Source organism: Etheostoma cragini, chromosome 1 (assembly GCF_013103735.1).
Source record: "Etheostoma cragini isolate CJK2018 chromosome 1, CSU_Ecrag_1.0, whole genome shotgun sequence".
Lineage (NCBI taxonomy): Eukaryota > Metazoa > Chordata > Actinopteri > Perciformes > Percidae > Etheostoma > Etheostoma cragini.
Genome location: NC_048407.1, coordinates 30,572,217 through 30,593,331, shown reverse-complemented (window position 1 = coordinate 30,593,331; position 21,115 = coordinate 30,572,217). Strand labels below are relative to the sequence as shown.

At 41.0% G+C, this 21,115-nt stretch overlaps 1 protein-coding gene across 2 annotated transcripts in view; it reads left to right on the top strand.

Moving 5' to 3' along the window:
* The first annotated feature begins 1,012 nt into the window (after positions 1-1,012).
* Positions 1,013-21,115, top strand: part of prmt3 (protein arginine methyltransferase 3) — a 59,169-nt gene continuing 39,066 nt past the window's right edge. Inside the window, exons 1-10 of one of the 2 annotated variants that reach the window (XM_034869182.1) lie at positions 1,013-1,090; positions 1,348-1,489; positions 1,957-2,039; positions 2,131-2,180; positions 2,378-2,483; positions 4,929-5,088; positions 5,545-5,686; positions 8,833-8,898; positions 10,175-10,296; positions 14,018-14,117. In XM_034869182.1, coding sequence (XP_034725073.1) covers positions 1,060-1,090; positions 1,348-1,489; positions 1,957-2,039; positions 2,131-2,180; positions 2,378-2,483; positions 4,929-5,088; positions 5,545-5,686; positions 8,833-8,898; positions 10,175-10,296; positions 14,018-14,117 — 1,002 coding nt within the window. In that variant the 5' untranslated portion in view covers positions 1,013-1,059. The remainder of the gene's footprint in view (positions 1,091-1,347; positions 1,490-1,956; positions 2,040-2,130; positions 2,181-2,377; positions 2,484-4,928; positions 5,089-5,544; positions 5,687-8,832; positions 8,899-10,174; positions 10,297-14,017; positions 14,118-21,115) is intronic. The other variant, XM_034869188.1, reaches the window with a different exon arrangement.

Here is a 21,115-nt window from a genome sequence, read left to right as displayed (position 1 = left end):
TGACCAACATAGAATGGTGACCTGCATATATGAATGGGAATGTACACACAGTGTATGTTGTATATTCATATCTATTTGTAGCAGTAGGGGCAGGACTTTATAAGCATTATGCTTCTGCCTTCTCCTTCTCAAACTCATCCTTTGTTTTCTTTTTTAAAGGATGTGGATTGACTTCCATTATGTTTTTTAATTTTGTGTTTTTATTAGATTATTTTTTCTTTTCGTTTTTTATAGTGTGTTGATTGTCCAAGATACAACAAAACATAAAGATGGAATAAATGTGTATTGAAGGTAAACAGACCGGATAATAAAATAAGACACAATCAACTTGGATCTTATTTTATTATTATTTTAACTTATTTCTTCCACTTTGCTGAATTGTATTTTCCTTTTTGTGTCTTATTATATTTCATTGCTCTGTAAAGCACTTTGAATTTGTCTTTGAGATCTGATATTTAAACACACGCGCCCATTCTTTCCTTGACCTAGCAGCGCCGCCTTGTGACGGAATGTGGTTACACTCATTGGGCTCGAAACCCTTATTTGGACTCATTCTTCTCCAGGAAATGTACGCCAGTTTATACATTCCATGGGTTTAAGATAAAAAAAAACAACGTTATTTCTCTTATCTTATTTATTATTATTAATATTATAAATAATTAGATGCTGATGGTGTTTCCTCAAAACACCTTGAAATGAACCTCCCCAGAGTTATTTTACCTGTAAGCACATAAGGCTAAGTTTATAGAACCAGCATTCTCAAATTATCACATTATGAATTATAATTTGGTGGTAGAGGTTAGCAGATGACTGTGGGTCTGCATAGAGTGGAAGATCTGTACTGTTTAATGGGCGATAAGAAAAATAAGAAGGGCCTGTTGATCTGGAGGTGTCATACTCGTCACCTGTGGGGCAGATGAAGTGAATAAATTCATAAATTAAACTTTGGCGACATCTCGTGGTGGTGTTCTGGAAGTGCCTCTACTGACCATATCGGCACGCCCCTTTCTTTACGTCACCAAACGTCACCAGGAAGTCCACTGAAACCAAGGCGACATCATGGCAGAATACACAGACCCACGTGAGTGTGGTAAGTAGCCCATTTAAACCACCAAAACTGTAGCTGTTAAACATGAAAGTGTTTATTTTGGCTAGCGACAATTTCCATTAGGTATATAGTTAATGAACTTTGACTTGTGTTGCGTCACACGACGCGTTAGCGGCCCTTTTTGCCCCGCTGTAACGTTGGTGCTAATTTATCTGTGCAATGTTATTAGCTTAAGCTACTTCGTCACTGCAGAAGTGACTCACGTACGTGCAGCTGTAATACGGGTTTAACTTTGACAGACGGCGATGGAGTTGCTGACGACATGCCCGAGCTCTCTGACGGTGATGATGAAGATTTTGATAATGATGAAGAGCAGTGGATGGAGGAGGAGGACGAGGAGGAGAGTCAGCCAGTTACCGTTACCTGTCTGTTCTGTGACAGGTGACATGACTTTGCATTTTGACTTAGTAGTAGCCAGTTATTGAACAGAAAGAATCCGAACAGTGTCTCTTCAATCTCGCTAGGTGTTTCTATTTAAAAGCTCAAAATCAGTCTAGAAGATTAAGATTATTTTGGGAGGATCACAGATTGAGAGCAGGTCTAAATAAGTGTGGTTTTGAAAGAGGGGACTGAGGGAGAATATCTTAGGAGTGGTGGAGTTCCAGAGTGAGGGGGCACTAATGGGGAAGACCATGTGCAACCAGGTCCGGTGCTGGGACCGGGTGAGGAGGTTGGGGGTGTGCAGGTAGGAGTATGTGGGTGCAGGAGGTCAGTGAGGTGGGAGGGGCTCTTGTAGGTGATGAGGAGAGCAAAACCCAGACTCGATTTTGATTCTGAAAGATTAATATGTGTAAGCTTACATTTCAACAAACCAGATTTCCCTAACTCATTAGTCCCTTGGTTTTCAGGTTGCTGAGCTCTGTGCCTGCCACCCTGCAGCACTGCACAGCTGAGCACCAGGTCAACCTTGTAGACTTGATAAGAAAACACAGTAAGTAGACACAGATGCTCCCTGCATCACTTAAAAACCATAGGATTGTTGAGTTTCGTTAAAATGGCTCACCCTATTTTTTCCTCATTAGATTTGGATGACTACGGTTACATAAAGATGATCAACTACATACGGTCAACAGTAAGTACTGTCTAATGAGATGGGATTTAGTAATCACACCATATTGTTATATTTCTTATTCATACCCTTTCATCAGGATTGTTAATATTTCTTCCAAAACAAATCCACTGATAGAAATCGAATGAATGCAGTACGGCTTATAATAAGGGAAATTGGATTGATGGATATTTTTATGATTTGATATCTTTGTTTTATAGAAATGTGTTGTATCCTGTCTGACGGGGCTGCCAGACGCTCCCTTGCCCTGGGAGGGTGAAGAGTTCCTGCGGCCAGTCGTACAGGACGACGCCCTGCTGCAGACAGGTAACGACCACTGCTTCAAGTTTCATGCCCCAGATTTTAGTTTTTAAATTTTCGTGTAACTGACTGCAGTTTGATTAACAATCTCGACCAATATGGTGGTCTTGTCAGTAGGGCTGTACTATATGCAATTTCGAATGAAGCTTCTTTTGTCTGTCAATACACTTAAAAAAATAGAAAACAGAAAACAGACTTTTTATTAAATCAACTTTTAATATTTAACTCTTCAGTATTATAAACATAAATACATTTTGGCAGCAGGCTGATCCAGTTGGGGCATAAAATATTGGCAAAACACCAATCACGCCTTTAGAGTTATAGAAACATTACGCTATGACAGTGAATGTGTGAATCACAGTCTGAAGCAATCTTACGCAGCCACCAGTGGTATCTATTTCTACAAAAGGTATAACACAACTAATATTTGTGTTGCCTAATCTGCAACAGTGCAGAAATAACAGGTTTAATGGACATGCAATTCACGTACAAAAAAAGTAAATGAAAAGCATTTGAATGTCAACGTTATGAAAAACCTTCAAACTGTTCAGTACAGCCGTAGTTGTTGGACAAGTTTTGAGATTTTAAAAACACCTCATGGAACTGGCTTGTAAGTCACTCACAAACTCATTTTTATCAGGCTGATATTCGTTGGTACTTGTTTGTCCTGGGTCTCAGCTGTGGTCCAGAGGAGAGAAGTATAAAGGGTCCTGTACGCTTCAAATAAACTGGATTATATACAGTGTCATCTAAATAAAATAACGGCACAAGTGTGAATATTTGTTCCCAAAGGACACATTTGAAGGCAGAGAGAAAACCCTGTTGTCATAGATAGGTGCGAGAGCTGCTGAATTGGGGATGAGGACGCACACTTTTCGATAGTCTCTCTTGGAAGTCATTCATGGTCAATACACATCAAGTGACATAAGCAGTCGTGGGAACAATGGGGAAAAAGAGAGCTGGGAAGTGAAGTTTATCGAGGCAGAACAACTGTTTAGGATTGCTGTTTCATCTCGTTGTCAGATCAACTGTTGTATATCCTCATATAATGTTTAGTATAGTTCACAAAATAATTTATGGAATTTTTTAGTACATTTTTTCAATAATTTTTCTGATGTAGCAGTGTTTAACTTACCTGCAGTCAGTTATGTTTCTCAGAATTCTTTTAAAAAGCCCTTAGAGAAGACGCAGGATTTAGTTTTGCATGTACAGTGGCTTGCATAAGTTTACACCTCCGTGCTAAAGTAGATTAAAAAGAGGAATAAAAAACATCTTTTGGAATTTGATCTTAGTGCCTTAATTTAAAAAAAATATGAAAATCCCTTCTTTTAAGGGCACCAATTTTCTTTGTGAATGAGTAATGTATTGTGAATAAATAAATGTTCTTCCTTAAAATACAGGGGACAGTATTTTTAAAGACCAGTTATTTCATGGATCCAGGACACTATGCATCCTGAAAAAATGCCCCTGGCCTTTGGAATTAAAAATAACCCCCCATCATCATTTTCCCTTCACTATACCTAGAGATAGGCTTGGTGTTATTTCAGTTAGCCTAATAGCTGGTTTGATTTGCATTGAGAGATGATCTTATGGAATGTTCCCCATGCCAATGTGTAGGTATGGTGAAGGGTGTGTGAGGATGTGGGATTACTTCAATACCAAAGGTCAAGGGAACTTTATCAGGATGCATAGTATCCTGGATCCCTTTAAACAATCTGCCTGCCTCTATGAGAATTTAACATAGGGGTGTCTATTCTCATGCCCTCTGTATTTTGAGGAAGAACATTTATTTATTTACAATACATTATTATTATACATTATTCATTCACAAAGAATAATGGTGTCCTTAGTTTGGATTTTCCTACATTTTTTTTTAAATTAAGATCAGCATTAAGATCAATTTGTATTCCTCTTATTAATCAACTTAAGCCTGGGTGTGTAAACTTATGCAAGCCACTGTAGGTGCAGGGAGCATTAGTGGATTGGAGTGTGACAGATATTCCAGTTGAGCAAATGCAGGAGTGACCTACCTGTTTCAGTCCCCTCTGCAGTGCATTTCTCCCTGTATGTTTGTTTAATGGCAGTTCCACAATGAAGCCCTTGCTCTCTGATGATATCTGAGTTTATGCTCTACTTGTAGCTGCTGAAAATGTGTCACTTAGACATATTTTCATGATTTGCCGTATCTGGCAGGAATCAAACAAGCACACCAAACAAAAGTAACACTCATTTCTTTCGTAGCGTTATTTTTTTTTTATAAGGTTCAATTAAAACACTGGAAGGTGTTCCTTCAAGGAAAACGTTTTGTGCAGCAGCCATTTAAAATACAACAGAAAACATGCATGAATACACAAAATATATATATATATATATATGCACGTTTTTTCAGTCACAGTGTTGAGCCTTTTTGTTATACATCTGTTTGTCTTGCCCTCTCTGGGTTTCTCGCAGACCCTGAGGAGCTCTGTGAGGGGTCAAGCCTGTCAATGTGCCCATCGTCTGGGGCAGAGTCCCATGATGCACTGCAGCAGAGGACACAGGCCGCTGAGGAGAGAGCCCGAAGCTCAGAGGAGGCCCTGGCCAGAGCCATGGATGACCTGCATAAACTCAAGTTAGTGATGTTTATGCATTGTCATTTTTTTCTTTTTTATAACCATCAAATTTGATATGGTATTCTATCAATTTATTTTATGTTAATCTAGATTTGTTTTGGGAGCTTGCAGTATTCTTGGTGTGTGTCTTTGCGGTTGCGCTACCCCCTGTGGCCAGCAGGGGGACACAGTGAACCCGGTATTGTAGGAACACCAACTAGAGTACCTTGTGGGAGAAGTTTGGAGGAAGGGGAAAGATAAAAAGCAATGGGAAAATTCCACTGCAGCATGGAGGTTAAAGTGAGCTGGGAGGAGGGGGGTTGGAAGAGAGTTAAAAAGATTAATGCCTCCCATCTTCTCCATTTACTGCTATGTCCTGCATGAAGGTTGTGTGTGCTTTCTGCTCTCTGGTTGGTGCTTTTGTCCCATGTCCTAATATTAGAAGTTAACCGCAGATCTGTCCGGTGTTCTTTCAGGCTGCTGGCTCAGGGTTTGGTACTGAACGCAGAAACCAGCAGACCTGGTAACACGGGCGCTGTGGCCGAGCTCCGGGAGGACGAGGACGAGGCCTACTTCAGCTCATACGGACATTATAGCATCCATGAGGAGATGCTGAAGGTCTGAGTTGCACAGGCACTTACACGCGCGCGCGCACACACACACACACACTCACACTCTCTCTGACCAGGCTTGCAGGTCTCATTACATTCTTATGAGTCACTTCCCCCAGGCGCAAATGTAGGTTCATCAGCGTACGTCTTGGCTGAAAGATTTCCATGTAGCATGTAAATGAAAATGATCATCTTTATGCACACATTGATACTGACGACAAGACATTTTCTCAAAAGTGATAGATCAGCAATAAGTGCAGCGCTCTCATGTGAGACACCAGCAGTGCTGCTGCATGGGGGTTGCTTGTGGATATAAATTTTTACGCTGCTCAAATGCTGAAACCTGAAAGTGTCAGCAAGCTGTGGCTGGGGGTGGGTGGGGGGGTCAGCTCTGTCTCCTCCCTTCCTGTTCTACTTACCGCAGTGCTTAGACATATTCCTGTTGGCTGTCCTGATTGGTGCAAAGCACTGTTAAGTTTTGCGTCGTGTGTGTGCGTCAGAATGTAAACTCCACCAGAGCCTCAGGAAAGCAGAGAACACGTGATGGGGGGGGGGGGGGGGGGGGGGGGGGGGGGCTTTGCGGTAGAATGTGGTCAACTCTTTCCCAAGTCGGCGTGAAGTGCATCACCTATGACGCACTCTATGTATGTATGTGTGTAAGAGAGAAGAGGGTGTCGTGATTTTTGAGTATGACGCGAGTAAGTCACCACCGTATGATTTCGAATTTGTCACTGATTATTAAAACCAATCATTCAGTGTGACGTGAAGAAGGGGAGAATCTTTTTGATGTAAACTGGCCTCACTTTGTCTGCTTTTAAACACACCTTTGAGAGTTAGTGTAAAGTTTGTGTGTGCCGTCGTAGTTAAATCTGAGGCTGGGACTATTTTTTATAAATAGCTTTTATTGCAAAATGTTAAATCAAAGAGGTATTGTTTTCTGTAATATTTCATCCCTGACATGATCGGAATGTAAGTGATGGGAGACTACATCAACACATGACAAGAAGTCCTTGTTTGTTGCAAAAATGTGTTCAAAATAGGCCTCCACAATTCAGGGAAAAATATGAATCGCAATGTGTTGCTTAGAATTGGTATCACGATTCTCTGCCATGATTTTTTTTTTCTCACAAAGTGTAATGTTTATTGCACACATGAAGCATGAAAAAAAGTTATTTAAAAATGAATTCAAGGGAGGGGAAAAAAAGATTGCAATTAATTGTGCAGGCCTCATTTAAAAGTTTAACTGAAGCAACTGTAGCTCCCTCCAGTTAACCGACAAGGACACAAGGCGTTCTTATTTACGGGCATTTATTGGTCTTCCCGGATGTCATCAAACATGTCTTCACACCATGCCTTCACACCATGCCTTTTACACCATGCCGTGAGAACTAAACACATAGAAACATAAAAATCATCTAAATTACAGCGATAATATTCTCACAGAGAACACATAAATAAATAAGCAACACAGATTGACTATTAATAAACCGTCACAAAATTATGCTTTGACATTGATATTTACACACATGAAATACTACACATACCTCATTGGCCGGGTAAACTCCAGGGGAGTGAAAAACCAGTGACAAACTTCTCTCCAGCGTGTCCCTCGTACTTACAGATGTTAAGCCATTACAAACAACTCAACAAGCCGAAGCTAACTTGGCATGCACTGCATTCTCCGTTGCTGGTGCAACGCAATTAGATGTCTGGAACAATCAAAAACGCTGCACAATAGTTCCGCTGTATATACCCACCTGTACAGGTCAGCTCGCAAACACATACTTCAAAACAAAAGAAAATGCAGAGAAAAACAAAATATATAATGCTATATCAAACATAATTTCTTATTAAATCAAACTATTCTTTTAATGAACTTAAACTATATAACTGTCTCTGCTGGCAGCTAGATTTGGCCAAGTCAAATGTCCTCTTAAAGGTGCAATAGGTAAGACTTTTTATATTTGCTGAAACCGACCCCAATAATCAAGTAGAAGTACTTAAAGCAGGTCATCAAAAAGAAAATCCAGCTCCTCTGGCACCACCTACAGCCTGTAGTGTGATAAGCAAAAATCCACCACTCCATGTTCAGTACCTTCAGTCAGGGCCAGGGGAGGTGTCTGTGTGTCAATCACAGCTCATACAATACCTAAGGCACCTTTTTAAGTTATGGTCTTTTCATTTGTTTTTCTGTCCCTCTGCCACTTCTTAGTAAGGAAACATGGTCCGGCCAAACACAAAACGGGAACGGACAGAAGACTGTAATTATTCAAATGTACATATGGGCATGTAAGTTTGTATTAAGATAGATTTTGACACATCTGAACCTATCCTCGACAATATTTAATTTGCAGTTGCAGTGTTGGTGAAAAAGATAGCAACCAAATGTTTTTCCAAATCCTTCATCCAGAACTTTAACTGATGTTTGATATCTTTCTACAGTATCATTTTTTGGTTGTTTATTATTTTTTATGTTTTCATGGTCTTTTAAGGCAACGTCATAGTTGAATGACAGAACTATCAGAGCTTATTTGACTGTTCTAGCTTACAATAAACAATGAATTAGTCTTTGGTTTTTATAGTCCCATTGCTAATGATTTTTTAAAATTGTAAATATCTTCCTTGAGCTAACTATTGAATACAACCTCCTGAATTCAATGGTTTCTTGCATCAAGGCATGTTTCTGTTATTTTAATAGATTTTGCAGCTTTTCCTTCAGAGAGGAGTTGCTGGGGTTTGTGGGCAGATTTGATTGGCAGGTTAATTAGTGAGTCCCGACCTGGCCTCCGCTAGAAATTTCAGGGTCCCTCCCAATTGTATTTATCCCGTAGATTTGCTCTGGATTTTCCAAGAATCCCTTGCAGTCTGTTCATATCTGGTCTTATCTGCGCCGGTGTAGAAAAAAGCTTTACATGCCATGCTCTGAGATGTTCTCTCTCGAGGGGGCTGATAAGGCCCATGTTGAATTAAACTTCACAACAAAAGCATCCTAATACAAGCAGCTGAAAAAATGCAAATTTTTTGCAAAAGGTTAGACTTCCTTAATCCTTAGAATCCATACACTTTAACATTTTATATTCTTTTAACTCTTTTTATACTCAAAAGTTGGTGTCCACGTGTATCGGTCTTCATTTGTGAATATTCTCTCCACAGGATAAAGTGCGCACAGAGAGTTACCGTGACTTCATGTACCGCAACCCCGAAGTGTTCATTGACAAGGTGAGCCGGCTGAACAAATGCAAACTGTTATTGTTCATTATGGTATGTATACAGTATTTGTAGAGTAGCTGATTTAATGTGCAGCCAAGCCTATTAATAGAAGTAGACATTTGCATTTTGCAGGAAAGACATTAGTAAGGTGATGGTGTGTGATTTAAAACACAGTGTGACTTTATTAGCTTGAATGTCGACTGCAGAGCGCTGATAACAGACACATGCAATCCACCACCAAGCCCATAACAGCCCCCACCCCTCCTTCCCAAAAACCCTTCCAACTCGCCCCCACCCTTTCTCTTTACCATTGCTGATAGTAGCTGGAAGCAGTGGCCTGTATCATGACCATCCATTATATGGGCGGCTGCTGGTTAGTGCTGGGATGAGGCTGTAGAGGAGGGAGCAGGTTTTGTTGATGGGAACGTACATTTCCCTGTCACTACAGGAAGCGCTAGAACAAAACGGGACATTCTTGTTACAGTACTGTAAAGAGAGGGAGTGGCTGAGCAGTACAGAAATCTGGAGAAAGACATGAGAAGTTGTGCATTGTGTAGTGTCAGCAGTGTGTCGGCGACCCTCTGTGAACCCATTAAGGCAGCGGTGCGCTTACAAGGAGGTTAAAGCCTTAAAAAGAGACACATATAAACACGGTGTTACATATAGAGACGTGTACAGTCACTGCAGCTGTGCCTCGGCCATTAAACACCAGTCGGGGGCAAAGACGAAGAAATTAACTGTAACTTATGGGAACCTAAAATAGAAGTTTCTCCAAGAATGGCGTGTTGGAAAAATTTACTTGAGGGCTCTGTTTAATCTGTGAAAGATGCTGAGGACAGCATGCATACACATTCAGACCTTTCATTTGGATGACCTGATTTGCAGATGTTCGTACAACCGGCTGTAATGTCATGTTTGAATAGATTTATAAAGCATACAGTAAGCTGTAGGTATGAACATATATTTATTTATGCATAGCAAGTGTTGCAACTCTTCCTAAAAATAAAATTGTCAAGTTGTGGAAGACCCGCAACCAGATAACCTTAAGTCTTATGAAATTTGGTCAAAAGCTATTTTCGCATCAATTGTTAGCCACTTGTAAATTGCTAACAAATGTTTGGGTGATAACATACCTTCTCCATAACTGTAAAAAAACAAAAACAGCTGTGGAAGAAGTTTTACCAGACAAGAATTTGATAAGAAACCGTTTCTACAGCCAACAGTTTTATTTCCTCCAAATGAAGCTGCCTGAAATAATATTCAAATTACCCCCCCCGTCACGCAGGTGGTGCTCGATGTGGGCTGTGGGACCGGCATACTGTCTATGTTCGCTGCCAGAGCTGGGGCCAAGAAGGTCATAGCAGTCGACCAATCACAAATCATCTATCAGGCCATGGACATAGTCAGGTGAGACACACACACTACAGTCAGTCACTTGTCTGCCAAAACCTGTTCCTCAGATATGAATGAATTTCATTTGTGGTGCCCGCAGCAATGAAAAATGTGAAATTTAAAACTCAACTGCAACTCGTCTTTCAGTCGGCAGTTAACGTGCTAGCCGGAGTCAAGAGTTTTACGAGTCTTCCCTTTGTGTGCAGCAGAGGATTGTGGGAGCAGAGGTCTGTGTGACCTCTAGCAACCTTTTATTTGTTGCAGCTGGTTGACTTCAATAGAGCTGCTGTCAGTTGCGTGGCCATAATGCACATAATTTACACGGCCGGACTCATTCACCCCTTGCCTCTTCTCCTCTGCAGTAGCTACTGTCCGAGGCCTTCAGTCACTCAATCACACACGCACGTAAATTACCTCTGTTGGTACATTTTTAATATAGTCCCCACTCCAATTTCAGTTGCTGTGTGTTTCCAGTTTTTCCGCAGCTGGTTCAGTGGAGTCATTTACCACCACCAGAGCCTCCACTTTCCCTACATCTACCTGCAACCACTTCCTCCATCACACCCCTGCCTCTAAAATGCATTTTTGAATCAGGGGCCATTATGACTGCTATTATTACCGTTATGTAAGAGAGTGTCGTATAAGCAAATCAACGGGGTTTGCTGAAGGAAAAGGATGTTTTAATTTTACAGCCCACTGACTCACTGTTGGAGTGTGTGTTGGCATGCAAGCTAAGGTTCACCAGCGGTGAAGATTCAGCTAAAGAAAGACGTGTAACCCTCCCCCCTCCCCCCACACATTCACACAACATCTACACACACACATACTGTACATACAGAAACACACAGACTCTTGTCCTTGATTTCCTTTTATAAATCTACTGTTTGCTAGGGTTCTGATTTGAAGGCTCTTTTTTCTGTGTGTGTGTGTGTGTGTGTGTGTGTGTGTAGATGGCCGTTTCCTTTTGGTGTTAATATCAGGATTGTAATTAAAGTGGCTCCTGTTGGTTGGGCAGGAGCATCCATCTCCTGTCTCCACTCCGTCGCCAAAGTTTAAATGAAAAGCTAGATGTGACTTCCTTCCTTCACAGTCACGTCCTTAATGGATAATGTCTAAATACGTTTTTTTTTAATGGCTGGAATTGATGGATTATCCAATAGAATGCTTTAAATTGTGACAACAAAGTGGAACAAAAAACCTAGATAACAGATACGTAGATAAGTGAAATTCAACTTTTTAATTGTGAAGTAAATATAGATTATCAGTTTGGATGTTTATCAGCCAATAATAGAATGCTGGTCAGACAGTAATACGCACTATGAATGCATGTAATTTAGGACAAACAGTTAAGTTCAAACATTTAGTATTGAAGTTTGTGTCGTTCATTAGCCCAAAGAAATGAGCAACATAAAAGTTAAGATGTTTTTTTTTTTTGGTTCCTGTCAAGTAATTTTAGAAACTGAAGGTAATTAGACACAAATTTTATGTATCTTCATTCATTTTTGTACAAGTCCTGAAAGAACCAACAAAAGATAATGGCAAAGATATGGCAAATTTTTCGTGAACGCAACCCACATACTCATCCCACAAATGCCTTTTATTGTACAAATGGGGCACCCTTTGAAAGGGAACTAAACAGGCTTTCCAACGGTATAAGATTCATTGCCAAAAAGACACATTTCCTTACCTTACAGTATTGGAAATGTCTGTATTTTGAGAACACACCAATACCTAAAGAGGCATAAAATGAAATGTTATGACAAAGACAACACACATTTACACCTATTATTAAATGGACAGTCTCTCACGCTCTCTCTTACACACACACACACACACACACACACACACACCTCAAAGCCACACAGATGCTGACTCTCCCCAGAGTCCTGACATTGTCCTCTAAATTACCCCAATAATGAGATTACAGTGTTTCCCTCTTGTGAAAGGTGTAGGAGGTGGTGAGGGGTGGGGGGTGGGTGAGGGGGGTGGGGGTCCTGGGAGGAGGTGATAGCGGCGGTTGCAGAGCAGCAGAGAAGGGAGAGACAGTTAAAGATAAGGATCGCTGCCACAGAAATGCACTCTGGGCCGCTGTGAGTAATTGTTCTGTCCTCAGTAACATTAGCTGTCATGATAATGGAATATTCACAGAGATTGATACCCAGACTGGCCGGTCTGAAAGGAAGGATCATTTAAACAGCAGCACTGATCTTACAATCCCTACCTGAGCCTGACACCTCTGCAGGCCCACAGTTACTCACTACACGGCTCAGGAAAGACTGGAAGTATAACGTACTGTATGTGGACAATTTGCACCGAGCTGTATGGAAATTGCTAGCTGCACAGTGTGGATATACATCTAGATTATACGTCATCCATTTTGTAAAGTCCGTGTGTAGTTAATGTGACTAGTTACTTTAGTTTCCGTGACTTAAAGGCTTAAAGGATCAACGAGGCTTAAAGCTGCACTAATCACTATTTTTATATTAACAAGGAGTCGAATGTCTACGTGTAATGTGACGGGGTCGTTCTTGTGATGAACCAACAGAATCACCATCCAACGCTTCAGTTCCCCTCAGCTTTTAGCTCATTGGTTTGGTTTTATGGCATGCAAGGTTACTGTTTTGGCTTATGCTCACTGCTCTCACCAACCTCATTCCCACTCACAGTACACAGCTGTTTTCTGTGGAAAAAGCTTTGCTAAAACCGTTGTGCTATCCAGCACCAAATGGCAGGCAGACAAAGTTAATGACTTGCTGGTTGAGACCAAACCAGAGCAAAAAGTAGAGTGAATATTTATCTTAAAATTGGCGTGTGAGCTGAAGCGGAGTATTGGTGGGAGAATCGGAGCAGCAGGTGCGGTATTACGTTCCAATTATTGTACCGTTGTGACAAATAGAGAGCTGAGTCAGAAGACAAAGCTCTCTATACAAATGGGCAAAATGGGCAAAATTCTCAGGAGGGTGGCCGGCGTCTGCCCTAGAGATAGGGTGAGAAGCTCAGTCATCTGAGAGGAGCTCGGAGTAGAGCCGCTGCTTCTTCGCATCGAAAGGGGCCAGTTGAGGTGGTTCGGGCATCTGGTAAGGATGCCCCCTGGGCGCCTCCCTAGGGAGGTGTTCCAGGCCCGTCCAGCTGGGAGGAGGCCTCGGAGAGATGATATCGCCAACCTGGCCTGGGAACGCCTCTGGATCCCCCAGTTGGAGCTGGTTAATGTGGCTTGGGAAAGGGAAGTTTGGGGTCCCCTGCTGGAGCTGCTGCTTCCCCTGCGACCTGATACCGGATAAGTGGATAAAGATGGATGGAGTGAGCTTAATCACAAAGTCAAAGAAATGCTAATGTTTCTCTGTGTCTGTTGTCTGTCTAAATAGGTGACTGTGGTGCCTTTGCCAGATCAACTTTATCAGATGATAATATGTCAGTATTGTGTTGTTCCACTGCCAAGGGGGGTGGCAGTAGTTCAGTCTGTAGGGAGCTGGGTTGGGAGCCGAGGGTCGCTGGTTCAAAGCACAGTGTGTGGATTGGTAGCTGGAGAGATGGCAGTTCACCTCTTGGGTACTGCCAAGGGGCTGTTCAGCAAGGCACCGTACTCCTTCCCCCCCAACCACTCAGGGTGTTTGTCCAGCAATGGCAGCCCACTCACTCTGACGTGTGTGTGTGTGTGTGTGTGTGTGTGTGAACTAATGGTTTGTCGGATGCTAGGTTTTTCTCGATCATCTGACTTGTGCGTGTTTCCCCACAGGTCTAACCAGCTGGAGGACAAGATCACTCTGATCAAAGGCCGTATAGAAGACATCAAGCTCCCTGTGGAGAAGGTGGACATCATCATCTCAGAATGGATGGTCAGTACCTATTTACACACGCCTTTTACTCCTGAAGCCTCCTTAATAAATCAGTGAATGAAAAAAGTGTTTCAATTGTTCAATTCCCATTTCAAAATATGTTACCTTATGCTGATAGCTTGTTTGACCTTCGAGACCTTTCTGGCGTGACTAGTGTGGACAGCTCGGGTCAGACTCAAGCCACCTCCCTGCCGTTAACCACCTCATGGCTTTTTTATGACATTAGTATAATTGGTTTGAAAGAGAAGGGGTGTGTGTGTGTGTGTGTGTGACGGGGTGAGATTACATATATACTTGGTGGAAAGTTGGTTAATGACAAATGGGTAAAGTCTAGACATCATCACAATGCGTGTCCAACACGTAATTTACAGGGGCTGTGGGGGGGTTACAAACCCCCAATGATCAAAACTACCCCACGCAACCCAACCCCCAAAACTTATTATAATTTCCTTTAAATAAATAAAGACATTTGCACCATAAATGATCATGCAGAAAAGGCACAAAATATTGCAGAAATACTCAACAGAAAGCAGAAAATTAAGTGTTTGACGCTCAAATTTTCAGTTTTGCTCAAAAGTGGTGAATCCAAAGTTAGGGCCTTGGTCCAATGCATTAAAATCCATAGAAGATGTTTTACTTGTCAAAACTGCAAAAACAGCACAGGCACATATAGTATTATGTTAACAATGGCTTCCATTTTCAGTTGTTCATGAGCTGTTCATGAGAACCTCAAGAAAAACATACATCACAGACATTCGTACCGACAAACTCAACTCACCATCACACAAAAAGTGATTCTTCAAATACAGTTTCAGTAGGTCTCTACAAATAAAGCTAAAGATAATGCTGCTCTGTGTCACAATTCAATTTACAGATACTGTGCGTCTACTTTTTTTGCCTATTCTGAGGCCAATAAGTGTGCTTACATGTATGGTGTGGATAGTCTTTGGAATCTTCAAACACATACAGCCACTTACCCAAATTGAAGATGCTCATCGTAATCACAGATTGTTTTTTACTAGCCAATGAGCGTGCAGAATCCAAGGTGCCAGTAGCAGTGATGCATGTTTTAAACATGGCTTAAAAGGGGCTAAACTCGACCATGAGCGTCTCTGAATACCTAAGCAGGAAGAGCAGTCTTCCTTTCCCTTGATGCCCATTTATCAGTGAGATTCTCTGTGACAATACAGGCGGGACGGCCAAAGTTGAACGCACCGCTGAAGTCATCCCTAATTCATGAGCATCCCGTATCTGTCCCCTCTCCACCTCCCCCATCCATCGTGAAACCCCCGGGTCACGAGCAGGGGTCGCCAGCCAGAGCCTTCCCACCCTCTCACCAGGGAAATTGAAATTTGGTGGTTGACGTGCCAGTGGCACGGTGAAGGATAGGGGGCGTAATCTCTCATGACACCGGCTCACAGAGCGCTAATAAATCCAAGAATCCTCCAGTCACTTCTCATCATGGCGACAATGGCAGACATTTCTCAGAGTGGCCAGAACTTAAGAAGCTGCCCTCCAATCTGCCTGTAATAAATGGAAAAATGATCGTTGTCATGGGAGTAGGCTTTCTGCCCAGTGTAAATGGCTTCAGATGGTATTAAACTTGAATGGTTTTGTTATATAGCCAGGTAGTGTCTTATTGCTGCAGAGTGATATTGGAGATGTCATTGGTATAGTATTCATTATTAGTAGACATTCTTCGGCCTTTCATACTACTCGCTACCGTAGTTGCTCTCAGTGCTACGTCATCTTCAAACCCGGTGCAGCAGCTTCTCTTCCTGGTGCGTTCTACAAACGAGCTGAAGGGCGCTTTTTGCCTCGCTTCTTGCGCTGGCAGCCGTTGTCCAAATGTCCGTATTTTTCAATTTTGCAGTGAGAACCAGTTGCTCATTACCCATTGACTCTAAAAACAACCTTTTATTACAACATTATTTTCAAACATGTTTTACTAAAATGTAATTTGACCTCTCTTGTTGGTTCACAGAGAAACATTTCTGATGATTACCTCTTCTGCAAACTCTCAGCAAAACAAAATTATATATTGTGTGTATGTATGTATGTATGTATATTGTATCCTAGTATTTTGTTTATATTTATATTCTGTGATGTGTGACTGACGTATATTTGCTGCTGTAACACTATAATTTCCAATTTTTTGGCATCGATGTCTATCTATCTAACTATCTATCTATATGTGTGTCTGTCTATTGGCTCAAATAAATTGCAGGGATGTACAGGAGGGAATTGTGTAACTAAGAATATATCAGCATCCAGCATTTTCTTCTGTGCAGAAAAGATGCAAGCTTTGTAATTCCTTCTCTGGTTTGTAGGAATATAGGGTTTGAAAAAAATTCAATTGGAAGGGGTAACTGAAAACTGAAAACATTTTGCAAAGCTACAATCTAGTAGTTAGTCTAGGTACGAAGTACAGTCCGGTGAGTTTGTTGCCGTGGAACAGTGTTATTAATCAGAACTTTGTAGAATGAATAGGTCTACAAAACCATGCTCTGTGGATCCAGAGAGAGCTCATCCGGCTTACTATGGCAAAGAAAAACATCACTCTTTTAAAAAATAAGAAGCAAAACAAAAACTACATTCATCTATCATCACACGTGTTGTGATTGAAAATGCTGTTCTGTGGCCTGGAAAGTAGACTTTATTGAGTGCAAGGCATTCAGTGAAACATGTTTGGGGCTTTGAAAAGGTATTAATTTCAAAAAGACTGAACAAATGCAGCACATCATTACAACTAGAATCACAAGAATAAGAACACAACTACGGTTTGCTACAACTTGAAAGTGTTTATTAGGGATATTCGCAATGACTTGACCAACTTTACTCTATAGTGCTACTGTGCTACTAAGACGGGTGTCACAATTTTGAATCAAAATCAAATGAAAATAAGGCACAATCTTGAATTTCAACTAAAAATAAAAATGGAGTCGTCAATTTGCCACGCCCTCATGTCACATTGCGTCATCTTGACAAGAGGAAAATACACACATGTAGCCTGCTCGAGGCAGGCAGTAAAATGAAGCCCATATCCTGACTGATTAAACCACCACTCCATTGTAGGCGCTAATGAGCTAGATCACTACTCACACAGTAGCAGAAGAAGACCAGCTACACACAACGGAGCATACTAGCCTGTGTTGCCAACTTAGCGACTTGGTCTGGCAACTTTTTGTAGAGAAGATGCCAGTATTGTCCAGCGAGCATGCAAAGTTTTTCTCTCCTGTGGCCGTCTAAACAGTCCCCTCTCTCTTCTGTTCTGTGACAGAGGAGCAGCCCCTACTCTCTCTCCTCCTGTGCAAACACTGGTGAGCTGGGCTGGTCCCGGGCCAGCCAGCCTTCTTTGAGAATTCTTTATCCAAATCTCTATGGCTAAAGATTTCTCTTTCTTTCCATCTACCGATTTTTAATTTTTAATTAAAATTCTAGTCTAAAAATTGCATAGAAACCTGCGATTAAAAAAAAGAAAACTATAGTAAAAATTAAGAATTGAATCGAAAATGTAATCAAATTGTAGATTTGGAGAACTGTGACCCCCCCCAAGGTACCTTTTTGAATATTGCTTGTTAAATTGTCTTATAAATGGGTTGAACCTACGTATGTTTTCAAAGTGGACTGGCAGCATCAAATTTAAATACCGCTAAGCTCACTTTGCTTAATTTTGAGTGTTTTTATAAGCTATTTATCCAGTGTTAATAGAGATAACCTTTTAATTTGTATCATTAAGTCATATGTTATTTACCTGACAATTAAGGCCATTATGGAAGAGGAAAAAGAGGATTATATCCCTGAAATCCAGCTGTCAGAGTTGTCCAGCTGAACGAGCAGACGGACAGTGGTTACAGGGCTAATAGACAGATGGGTGATGGATGTGGTGTCTCTGTGGTGGTGGTGGTGGAGGAGAAGGGGGCAAATGAGTGTCTGTCTGCTGTAGCAGTGTTTGAGAGACTGCCTTTAGCAGCACCACGGCCATTTCATAACTCACAACATTGATCGGTTCTCTTTCTTAGCACACCGAAAAACAAACAGTCCAGTGCAGATAAGAGAGTGGGGGGCTGCTGGGGAGGAGGAGAGCCAAGTCCCTTAAAAGGCCAACTAAAGATTGTCAGTCCAAGATCAATGACACAGGTGATTGGCCTGCTAGGTTGATGGTGTTTTAATAATACAGACAGACAAATGAGGTAGACTGTCAGAGGAGAGTTGGCTTTAACAAACTTTTCTTACATAATACTAAAGTCACCCTTACGAACTGGAGCCTTAAGTTAAGTGTTTAAGAAATATCACATGCTAGTGCAAACCCCTATCAAGACAATAACAGTTCTTGTCCTTTGCATTTATTGGAAAAGTCCAATGTGTTAACATGGACACAATTTTGCATTTCTGAGTCTATTTTTGTAATACTGAACTTATTTTCCCAATGTGTATAAGTAATAATGTAGACATCACTACTATATCCAGTAGTAATAACATAGTTTAGATAGCAAGAAAAGTTACAGCAGTGTTTTCTGGGAAAGTTTTGATGGGCACCAGCACAAGTTGGGCTAACTCATATGCATACGTCATGCTCATTTTCTAGCTTTGCTTTTTTCATCTATCCAGAAACACAGTATTTGTATCACATTCTCTCTGTGGATCTTATTTTGCATTTGCTACTTCTTCTGTCTGTAGAGTGCATCCAGTGTGTCCCTTGGGTCTCAATTAACACCTGTCAAATGACTTGTTGGGGCCGATTTGTATCCCATATTGATTGCCAGTCCCTTAGATCAATGGTCGTCAATGTTTTTTAAGCCAAGGACCCCTTAAACTGAGAGAGATGGATCAGGGACCCCTACTACATATATTGTATAGAATGAAGTTGCAAATTAAACTCGGCCTACAATAATGTGTGGGCGGCCTTTATACGCACCCTTTTAGTGCGTTGAATACTAAGATATTAAAAATAATAAACATATAGTTGTGTTCAGAATAATAGCAGTGTTTAAAAAAATAGAATAATGCTTAAAATCCTTTAGAATAGCTTTTAATTCCACAAAATCAATGCATTGGGACCACTGCACATTCAATTTTCCACCAAAACTTGACCAAAATTGATCAAGGTTGTGTTCAACCTTTACAGAAAGTGAAGAAATAGGAATATTAGGCTGTTCAAAAAAATAGCAGTATTTGCATTTTTCTTTACAAACTTACTGTATAATCTGAAAAAATGTCTCAAGGGTTTGCTTTACTTTGAATCACCGCACTAATATTTCACATCTGTCTTGCATGGAGTTGACCAACTTCTGGCACCTGTAAACGGGTATTCCAGCTCAGTAGGATTGGACTACATTCCACAATTCCTTTGCGTTACTGGGTTTGGTCTCAAAAACAGCAATTTTGATGTCCTCAGAGCAATGTCTGGAACGACCCATATTGCTGAGTATTTCAGTGTGAAATGCACTACAACCAGCATGCAACCAACATTCGCTTCCTTCCTTAAATATGGGCCATAATTGACACCTGTGTCTTCACAGAATCAATCACCTCACTAATTGAACACAACACTGCTATTATTTTGAACACGCCACTTTCAATTACAGACTTAATTACACAGAATGAGCACCATGCATGTCATGACTGTTGGGTCTGTTGGTTTTGAATCTGACTCTGCAAGTCTTACCAGTAAATTATTTGCCATGTAGAAATATCACTTCTACCAAAAAACATGATTTATGAGGTTAGTGGTGTTGGACTGCTATTCTTTTTGAACACAATGTTACATGTTGCACAATGAATCTTTGGGATTGACTTATGCATTGGGTCCAGGACCGCCTGTTAAAGATCTTTCCCTTAGAATCTCAGTTCTTTACCTTCCACTGGGTTTTGTTAGCAATTGTTTAGGGAGAAATGAGAAAAAGTAAAGTCTAAAATAAATAAATTCAGCCAGGAGACATGCTGTGTTTTGAGAAAGTTAAACTTATGTCATCTGAATGTTAGAATCTGAACCAGTCTTTAAGTTATATCCCAAGCATAAGAAGACTTTGACTACATTCCACATACAAAAAACTCTAGAATGAATCCTCCAAAACGTTTTTGTCCATATTTACCAATGTCTTGGGCAGCATGTTATATTAGGCTGGAGCAGTCACGGCCACCTTTTGATAGTTTTCTCCATTTCTAATGTCTGTCAAACCTGTAAGTAGTACCAGCCCGGTGTCGCTATTTACCGTCTTTTCCTTGTAGACTTGTCTCTAAAAGGCTTATATGTAAAAAATATTGAACTTTAGAAAAAGCTACAGCAGACCATATACGTCCCTCTGCCAATATACTGAAGAAACAAACCTGGATCTGGAAGTAAGTATTTGGTCCAAGTGTGAATTTGCCTTTACAATTTTTCATTAAATGGAACGCAAAGTGATGATACAGATAGCTATTATAGAAACAAAGTGTTGACTTCTCCTTGAAAAAACTTGTAGTCTGTTACTCTGGATGTGGAACCTGCAATATAAACTCTGTGGTCTATTTGATAACAGTTTGTGGACAGAGGCGAAGGCCGGTGTCCCTGAGCTTATTGAGGTATGTGGTAACTCACCTTGGTAAAAAAACCTCTCCCAGAATGTCCAATTGGTCTTTGGCAACAGTGAGCCTGTTTCATTAAAATGTGAGGAGGTTCAAGGAACCCTGAACAAGAAAAGTGTCAGAGAGCCCTGTTCAACTTCTCTGCTGCAGAGGATTTCTTTGTGTACACACCACTGATATTTTACCTTGAAGTGAACATAGTTTGACTACCAAACAAGTATCAATTACACACACACACACACAAACACACACACACACACACACACACACACACACACACACACACACATATCCAAAATCATTGTGTGCGGTAGAGGTGTGCAGTCAAATTAATGGCAGCCCTTCCGCTTTAGCTTCATTATCAGTACTGGGAGACTCACCTGCCCAAGAAAAGGGCGGTAGTCATCAGTCATCACACACACACACACGCA